The 22,149-nt window shown below is 42.5% G+C and overlaps 1 protein-coding gene across 1 annotated transcript in view; it reads right to left on the minus strand.

The window, feature by feature from the left end:
- The window catches only part of LOC124789561 (juvenile hormone esterase-like), a 131,239-nt gene that overhangs the window by 54,475 nt on the left and 54,615 nt on the right, over nucleotides 1–22,149 (minus strand). Inside the window, exons 5-7 of the mRNA XM_047256964.1 lie at nucleotides 20,071–20,264; nucleotides 17,657–17,813; nucleotides 9,187–9,350 (exon numbers count right to left, since the gene is read on the minus strand). Of these exons, the coding sequence (XP_047112920.1) occupies nucleotides 9,187–9,350; nucleotides 17,657–17,813; nucleotides 20,071–20,264 (515 nt within the window). The remainder of the gene's footprint in view (nucleotides 1–9,186; nucleotides 9,351–17,656; nucleotides 17,814–20,070; nucleotides 20,265–22,149) is intronic.

Raw genomic sequence — 22,149 nt, forward strand, 5'->3', positions numbered from 1 at the left:
GGTTTCACCTACGATACGGCTATCTGTATCGTTGAGGCACGCAAGCCTCCCCACCAATGGCAAGGTCCATGGAGCAATAATATGAAGAATAACAATTCTATAATTGATTTGAGCAGCCTATTACTACGTAATCTAAAATATGGTTTATGGGGAGGAGAACTCTCTTTCATGTATTAAATAGCTATTTGCATAGATTGGGATCAGATTAGATACAGGTAGTGAAGAAAGCAGAATTGTAGGGAAAAGGGCGTGTGCTATTGTGTTAGAAAACGTTGCATTTTTTTACGATTTTTGTGTAGCTGTTAGGGCATAGGATTTTCAGGTGATAGGCACAGACGCAGAGTGATGCAGAGACGCAGTGTGACGCAGCATCATATAAGTTAGAATTAAGAAATAACATTTTTTTCCCTTTACAAGCGCACAGGTGGAGATTGGAGACTGCAGCAGAGCAGACAGAACCTTAGCCGAGAAGTCACGATGTTGTTGTTGTTGTTGTTGGTACAACCAACTGGTATGTGGTCGTACAGTTTTGTAGATAGGGTTGTGGTGTGTTGCAAGAATCTCCAAATTAACGAGAGCACAAGCCAAAAGGTTACTTGAGAGACAGCAAGTAGACAAGATGCGGGAGAATCAACCAGATAGACAGCAAGTAAACAAGCTTATTGAGAATAGGACAGAAGGTGAACCTGAGAATAGGACAGACGGTGAATCAGAGAATAGGACAGTCAGGGAGCTGCAGAATCAGCAGGCTCAGTTAGACTGGGATAAAATTGAGTCAGATCAGACAGATGGGAATCGAAGGGACGAGAACATCGAATTTCCAGAATATGAAATTCCAGGTAGGGCACATTCTGAGCCAGAAATAGACAGCCCATGTAGGAAATGGCAATGATTAGAAGCGAAACGAGCACAGGAAACTCGTTTGTTTGCCGCATACTCAGGGACAGAAAACGCGTCAATACAGGCAATGAATCGGCAGTTAGCTAACGTTGAAAGAGAAGTAGACAGTGAGGAAGATGGGGAACATTTAGAATACGTCGAACCTAACTACACATTCTAAATATGCCCCAACAACAGACACACAATTTTGAGAAGTTACGAGCACCACGAAAAGACTCCGTAACAGAAGCAACTGTACCTGCAAACACAAGACGTACACAACAGAGAGGGCAGAAATGCGTAGTTGTTTGCGCCACGTAATGGTTCAATGACAAACGCAACTAGTCCTCAACACAGACAGCGCGCGTTATTGCAGTTATAAAACTTAGAAACGCCACAGCGTAGCCCAGTAAACGACGTAATTGACCGAGTAGAAAACATTAGATCGAAAATAGATAGTTCAGCAGAACGTAGTGTTACAGGACAGGACGCGATCATAGAGATGTTACAAAAAATGAACGCTTGTATGACGAATCAGGATATTAATACATAGATAATGAAACAGAATACACAAATGACAAAACAGTATCAGGAATAGAAAAAGAATAATCAGGCTATTAAGACACAGATCCAACAGGCCAAAATCCAGATGGAAGAAGGGATCGCCAGAATTGATAGTCAGATCACTCAGATAAACAAAGACGCGAAAGAATCTAGAAAAAGAATTCAGGTACTAACACAAGGTCAGCAGACATTACGCACTGTCATGGACAAGGTCCAATTGGACACCGTAAACGTTGACAAAAAGGTGGAACGTTTTATGAAAAAATCCACTCGAACAGCAATATAAATTTCGGAAGAAAAATCAATTCACAGTAAGGTCGCAAAGGTTGCACTGAAAAAATGTGTTCAGCGGATCAATAAAATAGAACTTAAAAACAAAAATCAATTTGAAAACTTCGAACAGAGTTGATACAAACTATCGAAGAAAAGATCGAGACCGATTACACCTGTAGCGAAACAACTGACACGTCAAGCATTAATTCAGTACACGAACACGCGCCGTCTAAGAAAGTTCAAGTAGAACCAAGGATAGACGTAACACTCGCGCAGAAATCGAAACAGAAAACCCCGATTAAAGTAATACATGACATGCCACAGGACCAGGCACAGTATCTAGAAAAACGGAACACATACATTCAGCCGATAACAATCAAAAGACAGGCAACTGAACCAGTAAATCCAATGACACAACATAATAGCAGCACAGGTACTATATCCCGAACAACGAGAGTAGAAACACACGAACAACACTTTTGTTCACCAATGATACGATATGACGCGGATATGAGTCAGGAAATTGAGAACAGGCAGACAGGCAGTAGATTACCAGAGAATAAACACGACGACACAAGCAGTCGCAGATTATTTGAGTCCATGAATCAGCCACAAACCGATTTTATGAGTAGATATGATACAGACCACTTCCTTACAGTTAGAAAATTTCAACATTTCAAGGAAGAAAGGGGTAGCTTGCATGCACGCACATTCATCGATCAGTTTCAAGTAGGCTTACCAAACCACTGGAGCGTAGCTCACAAACTTCATTTGTGCACACATGTCAGGGACAGTAGCAGAGGTGATGCAAAAGATCACGGCTACAGTTCACAACAGCATTTCTCGAAAGATACTGGTCTAAGGAGGCGCAAAACAAAATTAAATACGAGTTACTTCACATGACACTATATGAAAACTCAGGAGAGAAAAGCGTGGTAAAATTCTTTGATGCAATGGACAAAAAGAATCAACGCCTAGACAAACCATACAGTAACGGAGAGCTGATACGTCTATATAGAATGAAGTTACCGGTAAAGTATCAACAGCCGACAGTAGGAAAAAATGAAAATACCAAAGAATTCAAAGAGGTTTAAAGGGAACTTGAATTTCTGTTTAAAGAAGACGAGGTGAAAGAAAAAAGAAAAGAAAGGGAACAGCAAAAGGAGAGGACTAGGAACGAATATTCCAATAATAATAATAATCGTAATCCTAACACCAATAATTTCAGGCAATTTAACAGACAAGGACAGTGGTGCAATGGAGACAATTGGCATAGAAACGATAACCAGAATAATTGGTACCGAAATAGGAACGGTAATGGACACTCATACAGTGACGGATATGGGTTTAGGAATCAAAATGCCAACGGTCAAGAGGTCACGATGTTAGAAACAGCAACTGGCGAGACCAGGGCGCGAATAATTACCGAGGAAATTATGGTCCACAGAGACAAGAACAACACGCAAACGGAAACCAGAAGTAGAACTTAGGCCACCAAATCCTGAAAAACGTAAAGATTGACGGGAAAATCCGGAAGAGGTTAGGCAAACTGACGTCCATTCATTAAAACAATCAAAAAAGGACATTCATGTTTTGGAAGTAGCTAGATCAAAATTAGAAAAAAACTGAAAATATCCAAAAGTCAGACAAACAGGGACTTACGAAAATTTCCGATAAAGAGTCAGCACCAGATACACTTGAATTACGCTACATAGCCAGGGAAAACAGCATAGAATGGGAAAATTCTGAAAGCGAGGATGAGCTGCCATCCCTTCCGTGTATTAAAGAATTGTTAACCGGACTTAGCAATATACTTGATGGAGAGGATACAGACATGTTGAGAAAGCACTTATGGCAATAACAACAACATGAAGACTAACGCCACACTGGAAATGCAGGTTGCAACCAGGCTGGACTTCAGGATGACAACGTGCAGCACAGACATTTCATATGTCACGACACTACTACACAATGGAAAAGCATGGGGAGAATCATAATACGACGAGACGACAATGAACATACAAAAAAATTACTAAGATCTACAAACTCATCAAGTAACATTTGGAAACGCAGTCAGATCCTAAAAATCCTATATCACTCCTACACTAAAATTCACATATTCCTAGCCCAAGAAGAACAGAAGAATTCAAGAACGAAGAGAAGAACAGAAGATGCAAGATGAATAAGGGCAGAAGACAGCAAGATACCTTTCTCTCCTATCCTACAAAACAAATTGCTACAAACGTCTTCCCATGAACTTTGAGGCATGGCAACTACTACAATAACCTCTCCCAAAATAAACCTTAAATCGTCAAACAATTACAAGCGAACTGCAAACGGAATATTAAGTAGTACCAACCAACATTATCTAGAAATAGATTCGGCAAAATGAACAGTATTCTCCGACCACATCATCAAGTTGCCATATCGAACCAGGTGTAAAGTACCATGACGTCACAGCACAATACTGGGTGACGATCGTCGGTAGTCAACTACAATCATCGAACTGCCATACTGTCCCAGGTGTGACAGCAAAGGAGTACCAAGACATCAGTGTTTATGCAGTAAACCACAGCCATCATCATCGGTTAGAAGTACCACTCCATGATGACAATGTCAACAAGTGAGACCTGACATCACATGCTAGAGTGCTTCTCTCATGATTTGTGACACCCATACAAATGAGTCGATGCCTTCCAATATTTCAGTTGGGATTGTCGAGCACAGAAACTGATGCAACACAAAACGAAAAGACTGATAAAATACTAATGTAGAGTTAAGAAAATAATATATTTGTAAAAATATTAATTTTCCTTTTTTTAAAAAGTAATTATTTTATTATATATGTAAGGCCCATAATCTGATAGAGACCTTAAAATATTATGTAAAGAAAATTAATTAGTATAAGTAGATAATCTCAAAAATCCCTGTAAAGACAAGTTAGTTTTTTATATAAAAAAGGGTTTGGTTAATCATAGGTTGAAAGAGGATAGAACAAAGAAAAAACACTTCTTCACTCTTAAAACAGTGACACAAAAAAAGTAAAAATAATGCCTAAATAAATAAAACAAAGTCACACAACAGAGCTTTAGCGAACATTCATGCGAAGCTTAACTAAAGAAAAGATATAACCACACTAAAACATGATACACTGTACCATAACGAGTTTAGAAAAATTAATATTGTAAAAACAATTTTTGGAAATGAAAAAGAAAAACAGAGACACATACTGGCAACAACAAAGAATAACAACCTTCGTAAAGTCTATATTTGCCTAACAACAAAGCATATATTGTAGTAGAATTAAAAAATAGAAACCATAGCTATAAAGAAATCATTAGAAAAAATTGTTAAGAATGGTTGAGAAAAGTTTATTGCAAAATCTAAAAGAACAATTTTTGCCTGACTTTGTCAATGTTTTCCTTGGCATTGACAAACCCAAGATAAAAATTTTGTCAGAAGGAGGGAGGTATGTAAGACGTCGTGGTCTCCTGATCTTCATTGCTTACCACCATATTCCCCACATCAAGATGCTTCATTCGAACCCAAACTCGATAAGATAAAGTCAGTGTTGTATGAATTCATGTAAACAATATGCAAATAACAAATAAATCACAAGTGTGCAATGAGGTTGAAATACTCGAGGCTCGCATACACAGACACATTCAAGACATGAAAGTCACAAAAGAAATAGTCCGGGAGAGGCAAACCGCATGCCAGGAGCCTGGTCCCTTCAGAGGACGAGTCAACCTATCTACATTAGCCGGCAACCGCCCATAGAGCAGACAGCATTTGCCCGAGTGAAAGGGAGAACGACCCCGTGTTCGGCTTAAAAGAAAATTCTGCTGCATTGTGTGGAAGCGCCCAGCCTACGCATTCTTTACGAACATAGCACGCTGTTTCAGAGGTTTTCACAGGGAGACAGCAAACGCCAAACGCCAATGCTACAGATTTCCGGATTGGTCGCCTTAAACGAAACGTCATTCTCCCGTTTTAGAAGAGCAATGCTCATTGGCAGATGATATTCCTGACGCCTTGAGCTGAACGAGTAATGGAAGAGACCAAAAGATATACCCCTTCAGGTCTGGCATGGAGAGGGGCCATTGCGTTGTCGCTCTTGGAGCCAGAACACGTAACGAGAGTGTGTGCGCTCGTACGTGTACTCAAAGAGCTAGGAACAAGTCTCTCCTCAGTACTTCACTGGGAGAGCACCTCTGTCGAGAGCGAATCGGAGTGCGACTCTATATTGAGTTCTTGTGATTAAGCGTTGTCCACTGTGTTGGCTGCCACACTTATTGTGCGGTGTGAACAGACAGAGTTATAGTTAAACGCCTGCGAACGAATTTTTGAGTGGCATCGCGGTGGACTGGTTATCTGACCAGTGTACCAGTTTTATGTTTTCCTTACACTAACTAACACTACTCCAGTACCCAAGTATCCCACTAGTTACGTAAGAAATTTTGTGAATTTTTGTGTCATTTCCTTACAGCAGACAACTCCAGAAGATATTTATTGCTGAAAGTTTTTCAGGCATTTCTCTTTAGAACGTTAGGAGCGTCTGTCTGACTTCTGTAGTAGTGTGGGGTTGGAAATTGCGTCTTGCAGGAGCCACAGGGTAAAGGGTACATCTCAGATTAATCTTTTGTACAGAATGACAGAATAGCACAGATAGTGTACTGAGTGCAGAATAGGAATTTAACGTAAGCTGAAGAAACACCAAGTACTGAATGGTAGCAGAACTGATATGAGCGACAAACTTAACATTAAAATTGGGTACCAGTTACTTTACAAGATGCAGGAATTCTGCTACCTTCTCAGTAAAACAAAGCATGATAAACCTCAAAAGGAAGACATCAGAAGTCAACACAGACAATGAGAGCATTCCTCATCAATAGAGGACTACCAGAATCAGCTACAGCCCTTTATTTGAGGAACAAATTTATGAGAAGGTACATCTATGTCACACAATTGTACTAAAGTGAATAATGGACCGTGGTAGAGTCAGAAAACAAGAGAACTGAGGCGTTGCGGATGTGGTGCTTCAGAAGGGAGCTGAAAATCAAGTAGACTGTCAAGGTAAGAAATGAGAAGGTGCTACACAGAGGAAAATGTGGAAGACAGCCGGCTGGTGTGGCCATGCGGTTCTAGGCGCTTCAGTCCGGAACCGTGCGACTGCTACAGTCTCAGGTTCGAATCCTGCCTCGGGCATGGGTGTGTGTGATGTCCTTCGGTTAGTTAGGTTTAAGTAGTTCTAAGTTCTAGGGGACTGATGACCTCAGATGTTAAGTCCCACAGTACTCAGAGCCATTTGAACCCATTTGTGGAAGACACTGACTAGATGAAGGTGCAAAATGAGATATCAGGAATGACTTCCGTGTTACAAGACACAGCCATGTGGGGAAAAAGCTGAAGAGGAAGAAGAATATAAAGGATTACCTCTAAAAAGACACCTGGAGACCTCGGGATAAGTGTTATTCTGAAATGAAGGGAATGGTACAAGAGAGAATCTCGTCATCCCTCACAAAAAAAATGCACAGCTACATTTAACCATTTCAATATTTTAAAACGCTTTTGTATCTTATAAAGGCTATCACTCAAGAACAACAAATCAAACACTGGCCGCCGATCCTCGCATTTCAGGATAAGGGGATATACGTATAAAATTTTTAGAAGTCCTAGGGGAAGAGGGCAATCCATCGCAATCGCTGTATAATTGAAAATGGATGGTCACTTGGTGGTTGTGAGGCCAACGGCCTTGCCACAGTGGTGACACCGGTTCCCGTCAGATCACCGAAGTTAAGCGCTGACAGCCTGCTTTAGCACGCGTGGGTGACTATCCGGCCTGCAGAGCACTGTTCGCAAGCGGGGTGCACCAGCCCTTGTTGGGCAAACTGAAGAGCTACTTGACTGAGAAGTAGCGGCTGCGATCTGTAAACGAACTTGCGGCCGGGAGAGCGGTGTGCTGACAAGATGCCCCTCCATATCCGCATCCAGTGACGCCAAGGGGTTGAGTATGGCACGGCGGCCGGGCGGTACCGCTGGGGCCTTCATGGACTGTTCGGGCGGATTTTAGTTTAGTTTATGGTGGTGGTGATGGTGGCGCTGGTGTATCGTTGTATGTGGACAGCCACAAACAACCTGACTGAAAACAAGCCACTTCGATGAGCATGCGATAATATTACACAATGATGTTGGTCAGCACCCAATGATTTTTTCGCATACTTACATGAACACAAAGAGCTCTGCTGCGACTTACCTCTGCTAACAAATGTATTACAAGGTATTTCCTGTCAGTATTGTCAGTTATCTGATGGCAGCCGTACTGACAGAATTCCAGTAGACGTCTTTAGGTCAGCAGATGATGTGCAGTATTCTTGAGAAACTTAGTTCTCCACACCGTATCGAGCTAGCCACCGGCGGTACATTAAACCCTAATTTTTTTCTGAAAAAATCACTATTACAGAAGGAAATGTAAATTCACTAGCCCAGACGCGATTGTTTTAGAGATTATTGTGTTCTGAAACGATGACCAATAACACAATAAAGAGAGCTGAGATTACAAACTGTCTAGAAAAATAGCATCACCGAAAACAATACAATGTAAATCGCACCGAGAGAACATGCATGGTGTAAGTTCTGGTTTCCCTTTTTTTTTAAACTTGTAGATCACGTCAGTGCAAAGAAAAGGCTTCGGCACTGTAAGGTAAAACTTATCTTAAGGAAACGCGACTAGCACACTTACTCAAACATAAAGTGTAAAGGAGAAATCAGCGCTTCGGTGGTTTTACTAGAGTCGATACGTCACTGAACTAAAATTAACTGTCTGACTTCACTATTCCTGCTTGAAACTGTTTTACTGTGAATTTCATATGTACCGACATAAGTACGTATTGGATTTTAACAGGAAACAATGATTAATCATTTTGCTTCTCTTGATTTTACTTTTACTCTTTTCTCTAAAGATAGTTTGAGGTCGTTCATTTTAGAGCCCGACTGATTTCAATCAAGCACCAAGAGAGAATTGGTAATTGGCCAGGGAGGTCCGATACGATATATTTGGGAGAGGATTTCCAATTCCAGCATCGATCTTTCAAACAAAAGAAGTCTTCCGAAAATCTTAGCCAAAACCACTGGTTTGACGGTATATTTCCTTATTTTTATTGTTTCTTGGACGATACAGAGCAGACTGTAATATAAATGGCCGGTGTGTACATGTGCATCTGTAAGTTCATAGATTAAATTGCCAACTTTTTGGACAACTGCAGCGTATCTCGTGTTTTCAACGTTTAAAGTATACATACGTAATTCAGAAGGACTGAATTTTGGGGCAGTGAAAATATTAAGGAAAATTCTAAGCTCACAATTATGCCACGCGATAGACAACATGATGGAAAATGCCACTAAAATAGGAACAAGTACATGCAAACTATACTTAAAGATTAAGTTCTGCACACTGGATAGGATACATACTTCAGTGATTTTGTCGTTAGAAAATCCTCTGGAGAAATAAAAGTCGTGTATCTTCTCATTTATGAGGTCAGCTTGCGGCAACAGGTGGTATGGCACAGACTTTGGCAACAGCCTTTTGCTGTTCTCTTTCAATTCACTTAGCATCGTCTTGTTCACAATAATTGCTGCAAAGAGAAACATAGTGAAGTAATAATTAATTGTTTCGTAACAATTTAAAAATATATTTTGTTGATTTATGGCGTCATTTCTTCATACAAAAATATATTGAAGGCTCCACAGCAAACAAATTGTGGTTTGTTCCACTAAAATATTGACAAGCAAAAGAAAAGGAAAAAAACAGCGTTTTCCTCGTCGGTGTGGCTTGTGTAATGCAGCTAAATGTAAGGTTGTTTGTACTGTGCCATGCGCGTTTCGCTTCGTTTTATTTGTGAAGAGTCTTCAGCGGCGTAGAGGACACCAGGATACGAAACTTCCAGGCAGATTGAAACTGTGTGCCGGACCGAGACTCGAACTCGGGACCTTTGCCTTCCGCGGGCAAGTGCTCTGGAAGGTAGGAGACGAGGTACTGGCAGAATTGAAGCTGTGGTGAAGGGACGCGAGTCGTGCTTGGATAGCTCAGCTGGTAGAGCACTTGCTCGTGAAAGGCAAATGTCCTGAGTACTCGAGTCTCGGTCCGGCACACAGTTTTAATCTGTCAGAAAGTTTTATATCAGCGCACACTCCGCTGCAGAGTGAAAATCTCATGCTGTACCAGGATAGCCGGCTGGGTGCCCGCCTGGTAGGCGTGCAACTGGCCATTATGTCTTCGTCGGTGCCTGCGTCGCCGGTAATGCGAGTGGCCTCTCCGCGTAGGGTATGTGTTTTGTAGTTTCCTGTCTACCTGGTAATTAGGTGAGTACAATGACGAACTACAACAGCTAATTCTCCGTGCAGTGCGCATTCGATAGAATTTTCCGAACCCGCCGCTTACGAAATTCATGTAAGGATTCGAGATACTTAAAACTACCGCATGAGGATTTAGAAGGAATTGCGTTGGGCTTTCAGTTGTACTCGTCTTTTCTGAAATTTCGTACCAATGATGTTGCTGAACAATTGGTCACCTGTAACAACGGTGTACGGAAATTTAAAAATATAGATGGTTCCATTAGTGATATTTCGGTGCAAGATGGGGGATTTGGCATACGGAATGTGACGGTCTTCAATGTAGCGTTTGAAGTTCCGAACGAGGAATTCGCAAAAATTTCAAAAATTTATAGAAAAGGGAATTCTCGTCAGTGCATACGTGTACCAGGTGGACAGCGGTGTTCGTTCAGTCAGAATAGAAATTCGGAAGCATGTTCCTTCTTACATTTACACTGAAGGCTACCGAGTTTTGCGTCGCACAGCGGACAGCCGCAAACAGGTGCAACACGTCGTTCCACAGATCACCTGCGACGAAATTATCCTCGGAAGGGGCCTGTACCACTACCTAGAGAATCCTTGGTTCGCGACGCCGATAGGGAGACGCCGTTACCCAGTGAGATAGTGGCTGGTACTGTGTCTCAATCTCTAGGCAGACCAGAGACACATGTTGTAGAAGTCCCCCCCCCCCCCCCCCCACCTGTGAAACAGCCGCAGGAGCAGCAACCGGCCCCGGCACCGGTAAGCAGTGTTGTTGACGCGGATGTTACCGGGCACACTCGCGACGCGAAGCATGCCTGAAGCACGCCTGAAGCACGCCTCACTAGAACCACGCCCAGTGGCGACCGTTCGGCGCGAAAGCGAAAGCACGATGCAACCAGATATGGCAACGTCCGCTGATGAATTTCCCACTCAAAATAAACCACAGGAAGTAACAACGACAGCGGGAGTTCTTGCGAAGTGCCAGTCAAATAACCGACGGCTGCAGTTATTCGTAATGACTCCGAAAGTGACCTGTTGCAAGAATCGCTTTCACAGCGTCCCGCATCAGACGGACGACGTGGAAAACGTGAAAAGAGAAACCGGTCGACTACAAAAGATCTGTCCCTCCTGCATCCACAGGTGTGTCACTTGGCAAGCGATCGAAAGACTGTCACAGTCTTCTGTTGCCAAAAGTAAATGCGCAGATGATGAACGTGCGGACGAGGAAATCACACCAGCACACAAATCTGTTAAGCGAAATACGGAGGAGCAGCGATGGCACTGTGTGTCGCCGCACGCTGAGGTAGCCGTAGAAACACTACGCGCGAAGTTGGTGGACGGTGTAGAAGGGGACGAAGCCATGTTCTTTTAACGAACTATTGCGCCTGGCAACTGTTGTTTTAATATTTGTGCTGCAAATGCTAACAAAATGCGTAGTGACTATAAGGCATTCGCACTGAGTAACTTTTTAGTGGATCGTAAGTGTTGCATAGGATTCCTCCCAGAAATGAAACGTTGGCCTTGATTTTGTCATCGATTTATTATTGCAAATGTAGACCAAGGAACGGAGACAGGCACTGCTATTTTAATTATGCCAGGTATTGATGTCAAAGGTGTTGAACTCCAACCGAATGGTTACGCGATTGCTTGCACAATAAACCACATTATCTCTGTCAACGTCGACGCCCGTTCTAGCGATAGAACGGTAAGAAGGCCCGTCATCTGAGATCATTTCAGTTACTTCTGCGAAATGACTTCCCCTCGTGAGCGATCCCCATGTCGCAAAAGCACCTGGAAGCTCAACAGTAGTCTTTTGGACGATGTCCTTTTCTTGCGGTAAAAATTACTCCAGGAGCGGCACACTACCAGGAGTTAACTTGAATGGTGGGTCACAACAGTCAAGCTGCCTTCCGCATGTTTCAGATCAACTACAGTCGTCAGAAAGCTCACTGGCGCAGGACAACGGCGCGGTTTTGTCGGAACTGTTTACAAGATCTAGCTCAGCAGGTTACGGGACAACCGGATCTACTTCCGATCTTTAAGAGATTTAAAGCTCGACTTTTAAACGACATGAGCTCCCGCAGTGAGGGTACAGTCACAAGGAGCCAACCCGTCGGTGCTGTACGGAGGGAGTCGCTCTCCGTATATCATCTACAAAAGGCACGCAGGAGTCGCAAAAATTTATACGAGGATGGTTTGAAAAGTTCTAGGAATGGATTAGGAAAAAAGTATTTACATCACTGAAACTATTTTTATTTTTCAGTGTTGTCTCCTTGTATCTTAATACACTTCGTCCGAAGATGTTCCAGTGCCTTGATCCCACCTCGAAAATCAATTTCCTCTAGGCCTGCAAAGTAGTTGTCAACTCCGGTTATCAGTTCTTCGTTTGAAGAGAAACTTCATCCACCAACAAAAATGTTTAGTTTTGGGAAGAGATGGAAGTCCAAAGGAGCTGTATGAGGTGAATAAGGCGGGTGTGACAATTCATACCTTAGTTCATCTAATTTTGCCGCGGCGACGGCACATGTGTGCAGGCGTGCATTGTCTTGATGGAAGATGACTTTCTTCCTTGCTAAACCTGGCCTTTCTTCGCGTATCTTTTGTTTCAATTTGTCCAGGAGGTTGGCATAGTATTCTCCAGTGATTATTTGCCCAGTTGGGAGATAATCTATAAACAGAATCCCCTTTGTATCCCAGAATACTGATGCCACGACCTTTCCTGCCAAAGGAATTGTCTTTGCTTTCTTTGGAGGCGGATCTCTGGGGTATAGTAGAGCACCCAAGTTTCATCTATGGTCACAAACTTGCCCTAAAAAAATCTTGTTCGTTTCTCCTAAAACGGGCCAAACATTGTTCCGATATGTCCATTCTCGTGCTTTTTAGATCCAGCGTCAAGACTCGTTGCATCTATCTTGCAGATAATTTTTTTTTTTCATTTCTAATTCTTCAGTTGAAATGCGATACGCCCTTTAAGATGACATGTGGCAATCCTGAGCAATTTCACACATTTTCAATCGCCGATCCTCCATGACCATTTGGTGCACTTTTGCAATGATTTCTGGAGTAGTGACACATCTTGGCCGACCACTGCGCGGATCATCATCTAACCTCTCACGACCAAATTTAAATTCATTTGTCCACTTGGCAACAGTTGAATATGAAGCAGCAGAGTCCCCCAGTGTATTCTGGAAATCGGCGTGAATGACTGTTGCTTTCATACCTTTCTTTACAATGTATTTACTGCTCGAATCTCGATTTTTTTTTCGCAGATCACTACGCGGGAACAACAGAACCACGTCACCGCCACAGCTCGCTTCCAAGAGCACTGACGTGCCACGTGTTTACAGGCAACGGTCGAATGAATATCAAGTGAACAACTACTTACGTTAGCGCTGACCTTTCGTGGTGATTCCGAGAACTTTTCAAACCACCCTCGTACATAAAAGACTGGAGGAAGCAGGACGGTTGAAAACCCATCAGATCAAGGAGATAAGGAGAGAAATCTACTCGTATTTTTTCGCGACACCGACGTAGCTTCCGAAGCGTTGGCAAATGTTCCGTAAAACTAGGGCTGACCGTTTACAAATCAATGAGTTTTTACTCTCGACGATTTGAAGGATGCCATCAAAGGGAGTCCCAGGGGAAATCTCCAGGACTGATACTAAATATTTTAACAGCCTAAGTGACAAACTTATCAGTATTGCCAAATTAAATCCAGAACTGGATCGAAATGCCACCAGCATTTGCGGAAGGCTGCATTAAGCTCATACCAAAGTCAAACGCGACAACTAACATCAAAGTCTACGACCATTCACTTTGCTCAACAGCGACTACAAATTAATGTGTAAGGTGTGTCGCCAGTAGAAAGAAGCAGGTAATGTCAAAGGTTGCCAGCCAACGCCAAAAACTTGCAGTAGAGAACATAAATTTATTCGACGCTGCTCTGGCGTACAGAGACTGTATCGCGTAAGTCAAAAGTGGAAGGATGAGACGCAGTCATTTTAGCTATAGACTTTCAAAATTCGTTTGACAGAATTAGTCACGCTTATATGAAGAAGGTAATACCCAGATCGGGATCTGGGACTAAGTTTACGACTGTCATTCACAACATGCTTGGGAACGCCACTTCGAGGGTCATCATCAATGGCTGCCTGAGTAATCACTAGGTCAGTACGGCAGGAATGCCCACTGTCGATGACTTTTTACGCCATAGCATTAGATCCACACCTCCGACAAATATCCCACGAATGCCAAGGGATCACAATAGGCAAAGTCCAGCTGATACGCAGGGCTTATGCTGATGACCTATAAGCAGACGTGGACAGCCGATACACTGTACTCGCCAGTTTGAGGAGGCAACAGATGTGACTGTCAATCCTCCAAAGACAGTGTTAGCGTACTTCCCCTCACACGTCGCAGGTCGAACTGGTTCTGTGTCCGGACATAGCAAAAAATCCTCGGAGTCGTCATGATGGATAACCTGGCAGAGAATGGAGGCGCTCACCTGGCACTCTGCATAAAATCACAGCATAAGCCAGAAGACATTCGGTCCGTTCCTTGGAACTTCACGAAAGGATGGAGATCGTTAACACCTGCATCCTAGGCCTGGTATCTGGCTCAAGTTCTGCCAAGGTCTCTATGCCAAACTGCACACTGAGTCTTGGAGGTGGTGGACTGAGGTTAATAGCCTTTCAAGCCAAATATGAGGCTCTTTTCATCAAATGCGCCAAAGCCGTGATTGCACCATTATTTCATAAATTCAGGCCATATTCACTGGATGCCCCAGTCCAAATCACCGGCATCCCCTACGCGCCGAACTTCGTTCGTCGCTTTTACCTCGACACCAGCTACCTTCTACAAACTGACCTGAGAGGCAACAAGAATTGGTGACATCGCCACAGCACTTCGTGGATTCCCATCCAGAATAAATGGGAGTTGGTCAGCCACAGCACAAGTGGAACAGTCCGCAGCTCGTGGTCGTGCGGTAGCGCTCTCGCTTCCCACGCCCGGGGTCCCGGGTTCGATTCCCGGCGGGGTCAGGGATTTTCTCTGCCTCGTGATGACTGGGTGTTGTGTGCTGTCCTTAGGTTAGTTATGTTTAAGTAGTTCTAAGTTCTAGGGGACTGATGACCATAGATGTTAAGTCTCATAGTGCTCAGAGCCATTTGAACCATTTTTGAACAAGTGGAACACTGTGCGGCAAAACCTAGCCTCCAAGGTTTTGTCTGGGAGTGCCGGCGCAACGTGGTACAAGGTCGTCAATCGCACTATTCCAACAAACTCCAAACTCTAGTCAATTCACCTAATCCGATCAAGTGACTGCGACATGTGTGTGGAAGAGGACAAATCGAGAATCGCTTTGTGGCCGCAAATTTCGTATCATCTGAGATACTGCAAGAGACATGCTGCGATTGATAAACAGAGTCACTATGAATCACATCACGGTGTCAGACGCCTTCATACCACAATGGAACCACTATTCCAAAACAAAGAAAAATGTTACGACCTAGATTACTGGAAACACAATTCACGCAATATTCTCCCTGAAATTGTCTGATAAATTGGATTTCCTGGAGTATTTGTGTAATGAACACGGTGACGAACAAACACTGAATAAATAAAGCGACATCTTTGCGAATAACCTGAATATATAATTGGAAAAAAACGTGGTGATATGGAACTATAATTCATTCGTTCTACCTTTTCTTTTTCGTTCTCTTTTCTCTTCATTTAACGTGATTTCGTGGTTTAATAGGCTGCCCGAAATCCTTATTTGCCTTCTACGCTGCATATGGTGAGATTTTTTTGTTCTGTGACACTTTATTAGAAGAGCACTAACAGAAAAACAGCCATAGGCAACCTTGTCTCAAGAGTGGTCTGGACTTGCTTGGTGTGATACACATTCCAATACCTGCCTCCTTGTGTACTGGGGATAGGCGGCTTGTCTACCGAATGACATTGCCTAAGACTGGACCTATAGAACAGCTGGAAGAAACTTGTATTCCCTTTATTTAAGGTGTATTGTATTTTAACACAGTATGTAACCTCTGGAGGTTAGTGTCAGCGAGGATGTCTGCTGCCAGGTTAAGCTAATTTGTTTTAAACATTTTCTTCAGGTGTTTTAGATTTAGAAGCCGAATATTTGGTAAAAAAAAAGGTTGGCGATGAAGTACTTCGAGAATGATTGTTAGTTTTGTACAGTATCCAGTGAATATTTTATTTTGTTTCTGCCAACTAAGTAAGGCCGCAGGCTTTAAATTCTTATGACGTACTGTCAATTCGTCCATCCTTTGCTAATTGTGTTTTTTCCTTCGTTCTTTATTTGGTTTTAAGGAGAACGGTACGTCAAAACATTCGTTTGTATTTGTTTATGAGCCAAATTTTATACTTTCTGTTTTGCTATATATCACGTAGGCTCAATTCACCACAAGGAACCTTTTTCATTGCAGATGGACTCTGAGGAACATTTACAGATTCATTTCACGTCATTTATTTCTTGATTTCGTCTTTTATTGCTGTAAAGGGGAGAATATGATGTATCACCCTTCGTCGGTACATGACATTTAGTTTCAGCTTAACTAAAGCAGTGAAATTCGCCGATGACGGCACCTTTGGAGGGCGCAAGGAAGAGCTGTGAGGGGAGAAGGGAGAGGAAGGTTCCTCGCCCCCTCCCCCCCCCAAAAAAAAGTGATTTTATTAGTGCATATGTGCCATCTTCAAGTTGCACTACGATAGTTGATCTGGTTAACTAGAGTGTCCGATTTCGACTTCACACCTCACATTCATCATTCACTCTTCACCGAAACACTGCTAACAGTGAAAGTGAGCTGTTAAGGCGAACTGTGCTCGAGAAACGTCTAAAATGGGACGTTCTGGTTACGCAGACTAACTAAGTACGTCTCCATCTTTGCATTAATAAGATCATAAATTTCCATTGTAGATGCTTCACAAATAACAAGAAGCGCTACGCGCATGGCACAATACAAGTAGCTTTCCATTTACTTGCAGTAGACGAATCACATCTTCAAGTATATAGAAACAACTGAGAAGGGCAGTAAAATGTGCTGTGAAGTAATGTGGAGTGGAATCCCTTTAAAATGTGACACAACACTATAAACCCAAGCAAAAGCTATTTTTAATATTTATGTGAAAGCTAGATTTAAGTAACATACGGACGATGTAACACAATAATGAGTTTATTATCACAAAAACCGTTTAACAGCCAAGATCGTATAAAATATATTTTTTTATTGAAGACAACCGGTTTCAACGGACTATGCTGTCATCTTCAGGTTTTAAAATATTTTGTTTGTAAAACATGTTCATTTTAGGCTGACCTCACGCACAAGATGTCAAGCGGATAAAAATAGTACATTATAAAAGGTTTGTCATCGCTAAAATATTTAAAAACATAAAGCACCTTGTCCAACAGACTATGTCCATGTACATACTGCTCACAGTTGCTTGTTGCATCTTACAAGCATGACACACAATAGCACAACTGTTTACATATGCTGGACGTATTTCACCATTTTGCCGGTCATCGGACCCATTGCTACTATAATATGATATAATAAAGAGGCCTTACGTCCTGAAATGAAGTACCCTTCGTCTATAGTGACTCCAGTTAGCCAGGGTACGTTTGTGTGAGGCTCCAGGTCTGCCGGATGTTTGGGCAGGAATGAATCTTCCCCCTCGCCTTCTATAACTGCTCGGAATGGTATTGGAGGGGTGATGAACCACTCCTGGAATTGAAATGGACCATAATCAGAACTTCAGCACAGCAACCGAGTACCCATGCCACGTGTTCTTTGGACTGTAAAAGTAAGTGGAATAATTAAATATTTGACTTCCTTTATTTTGTAATTGAAACACATGTTCAGTTTAATAAAAGTTGTTACTGAACACGAGACCGTGTGATGGGTCTCAGTATTATATGAGATTCACTTCTGTTATCAATAAGTAAAATATATTTAAAGCACTACAATTAAACTTATCATAATGAGTAGCGTATGGTAGCTCTTGTATGAGTGAGATAAACGTACGATAGCAATAGAATGAATTCTTAATTCTGCTTGAAAAGCCACTGAAAGACATACCTAGATGAAGTACGACGCACGCAATAACATTTCAATAATGTTTTCGACAACTGATGATATACTAAAGAGATAAGCATGTTTCTATAAGGCGTACCATGAAGATCATATAAACTGTCAGGCTTACTGAGAAATCAGATGTATCAGTGTAACATAAGTATAGGGACGACTCAGTCTAGAGCAATAAATCAAAACGAGAAAATTTAATATTTACCCTTTATGTGCTGACAATGACAAAATCTGTTTCTGAAGTAGTTTTATTTGCCTGTACATATCACAACAGTTTTTCTAAGTGACCTGCCCTATCATCCGTCAGGTATGACATCTGCCACTTTAGAACAACGCCAGGGAAAGCCAGACACATGTCAGTAGATCCCCTTCTCTCGACTAGTGTATTGTACACACGACTTTTCATACGGTCGCACAAAAAGAAATTAGGTAGTGCAACACCGTTGTGTTACCCTGTTTTCTTTCACCGCTGAACAACTCTTGAAAACATGGTGGAGAAGGTATTTCCGAAATGGCTAAATTTGTAAATGGTTCATGTGGCGCCATGGCTTAAGTGTACTGTGCATGGCAGAATGGCGCTATCCAAAACCGGCGCCGAGCCAACTGTGGTCCACCACGGTCCATGGACAACAGTGGTGAACGACAGCTGATGTGTAAGGGAGAACAGACTTGCAACGGTTGAGCAACTGACTGGCCACATGAACCATGAGGCTACGAACACTACTTGCTCAATGACAGTTCAGCGACCGTTGCTGCATGTGGACTTCGATAGGAGACGCCTGATGCATTCATCCATGGTGACTGCTATTCGCCCACGACGAAGGCTAGAATTTGCACGCCAGTACTGTAATTGGACATCCACTGAGTGGCAACAGGTGGCCTTTCTGATGAATCACGTTTTACGCTCCGTCGGACCGATGGACTTTGGCGTGAACGGCCCTGCAACATTGTTGGAAGGATGTAGGCCAAAGACAGGACCGTTATGGTGATTTCGTTATCCTAGAAGGCACAGTACAGCAACACCATTATGCATATATACTGGGGACCATGTCCATCCCAACACGCAGCTTGTTTTTCGGCAGCATGATGGCACATTCCAGCAGAACAATGCAATGTGTCACACATCTCGCAGTGCACGTGCATGGCTCGAAGAGCACTAGGATCAGTTTACCCTACTCCCCTGGCTGCCAACCCCCCCCCCCCCCCCCGGGTTTAAACCCCATCAAGAATTTCTACGACCCCCTTGACCGGCTGTTCACGTCATGGATCCCCAACCTTGAAACAAAACGCAGGTGGCCACAGTGGCAGACTCGATATGGCTTCAACTCTATTCCTGCTCGTCCGCCAGTCAAAAGATGGTTACTCAGGCTTTTGATAGGCGGTCACATTGATGTGACTGGAATGTGTATTTAAAACACTTATTTACTCTTCAGTTTCTTATCGTTCCTGTGAAATAGTTATGTAACTGATCCTGTCTCTTGAAGAACAGTTATTCCGCTGCCGAAGTTTGTGTAATTACACATAGAAAAACTCTTAGTGTTGATGGCTAAGATAGTTACAGTACATGTAAGTTATTATTTTACCGACCGCCTACGAGAAATTGTCAGATGGAAAAGTTTGTTGTTTGTGTTTGAGGTTTACGGGCGCTAAAGAACGTGGTCATCAGCGCTCAAATGAAAAACAAATTTTCCGTAGCGTATGGCAAGACACTTTAGGTGAAAATGTTGAGTGGGTCGCACTTTCCATATTTGCAAGAATAGGTCTAATGGCAATGTTTTATCGATCTACATTCATCTGATCTGGTACGAAAAGAGCTGTTCCACTTTAAGTTGGAACAGAGTGAACAAAGACTTCTGCGCGACACCTTTGGAAGCAGAATAGCAACAGAGCTACTAACAAAGAAGCTCCACTCGGTGGCGATGAGCGTGTAGTCGTCGACGGTCCTGAGGCAGTCGATCAGCGCTGCATTCGGCTCCGCGGGACAGCCGACCAAGGCCGCCACCTTGCGCGCCTTCTCCAGCGCTCCAGGCTCCGGGGCCGCCCAGAGCGCTGTTGCCACGCCGCTCTGGGAAATGGCTCTGTGGAAGAGGCCTGCAAACGAGAGAGAAGAGTTTGCATCTGAAATGATGCCTGCACAAGACAGCGTGCACGCAAGGTTCTTCCACTCAATACATACGAACTTCAGTGAAAAATAAAATAGATTAAAAGACATTTCATAACCTATAATAGAAGAATTACTAGTAATTAATATCACGAATTGGAAAAGGTACCTATCATTATTAATTTATGTGCAGCTACTCATAGAGCTGCATTGTGGGCTGTAATTATCGTATGGAAGTGAAAATTGGTAGGTATTCTTTTATGTTAATGCAGAACCAATTTACGCTGAAAAAATATCAGTTCCAATTTTGGCCATCAGGTGCGAACCTGATGCTGTGAATGCATGAAAGAGATAGAGAAATGTTTGCAAATGTAATAGATTGGGAATAGGGTGTGAGCAGAAAGTGTCAAACTAGTGAGAAAGACGTAATGTTGATTTTATTATTAACCACCACTTAGACAGTTTTTTTATACGAGCACAGGAGGCGTCGTCGAGATGCTATACAGCGCCAGATTTGCACCTGGTGGCCAAAATTGGAACTATTTTTTTTTTTAGCATAAACCGATTCCGCATTAATGCATACCACATCTGTCAAGTTTCGCAGCCATATGATAGTTGCAGCTCACTGCACCTCCGTGAGTAGCTGGACTAACTATAACCACCTAGTACCTTAGACACTGTAGTGGATACAGAGCACATTTTTAAGGAAACTAAATGATCTAAAAATATGGCCTTTATAACATATGCACTAATATGAAGCACACACAATAATAATAATAATAATAATAATAATAATAACAAACTATAGACATAATGTAGAGAATTGAATAACATAAATAATCTATAGACATGACAAATGTAGAAAATGCTAACAAGGGAACCTCCCCATCGCACCCCCCTCAGATTTAGTTATAAGTTGGCACAGTGGATAGGCCTTGAATAACTGAACACAGATCAATCGAGAAAACAGGAAGAAGTTGTGTGGAACTATGAAAAAAATTAATAAAATATACAAACTGAGTAGTCCATGCGAAGATAGGCAACATCAAGGACAATGGGAGCCAAGGAGCGCCGTGGTCTCTTGGTTAGCGAGAGCAGCTACGGAACGAGAGGTCGTAGGTTCAATTCTTTCCTCGAGTGAAAATTTTAATTTTTTATTTTCAGTTTATGTGACAAACTCTTATGTTTTCATCACTTTTTTGGGAGTTATTATCACATCCAGAAGAAAACCTAAATCGGGCAAGGTAGAAGAATCTTTTTACCCATTCGCTAAGTGTACAAGTTAGGTGGCTCGACAACATATTCCTGTCACGTGACGCACATGCCGTCACCCGTGTTCCAGAGAATATATCAGACGTGTTTTGCTGTGGAGGAATCGGTTGACCTATGACCTTGCGATCAAATGTTTTCGGTTCCCATTGGAGAGGCACGTCCTTTCCTCTACTAATCGCACGGTTTTGCGGTGCGGTCGCAAAACACAGACACTAAACTTATTACAGTGAACAGAGACGTCAATGAACGAACGGACAGATCATAACTTTGCGAAAATAAAGAAAGTAAAATTTTCAGTCGAGGGAAGACTTGAACCAAGGCCCTCTCGTTCCGCAGCCACTCACGCTAACCACGTGACCACGGCGCTCCAGAGTTCACATGCTCCTTGATGTTGCATATCTAGCACATCGACTACTCAGTTTGTATATTTTACAAATTTTTTTCATAGTTCCACACAACTTCTTCCTGTTTTCTCTATTAATCTGTGTTCGGTTTTTCAAGCCCTATCCAATGTGCCAACTTATAACTAAATCTGAGGGGGGTGCGATGGGGAGGTTCCCTTGTAAGTAGGCAGCGCTAGTATTGAGAACAACAATCTAATTT

This window comes from Schistocerca piceifrons, chromosome 3 (assembly GCF_021461385.2).
Source record: "Schistocerca piceifrons isolate TAMUIC-IGC-003096 chromosome 3, iqSchPice1.1, whole genome shotgun sequence".
In the NCBI taxonomy this organism is placed as follows: domain Eukaryota; kingdom Metazoa; phylum Arthropoda; class Insecta; order Orthoptera; family Acrididae; genus Schistocerca; species Schistocerca piceifrons.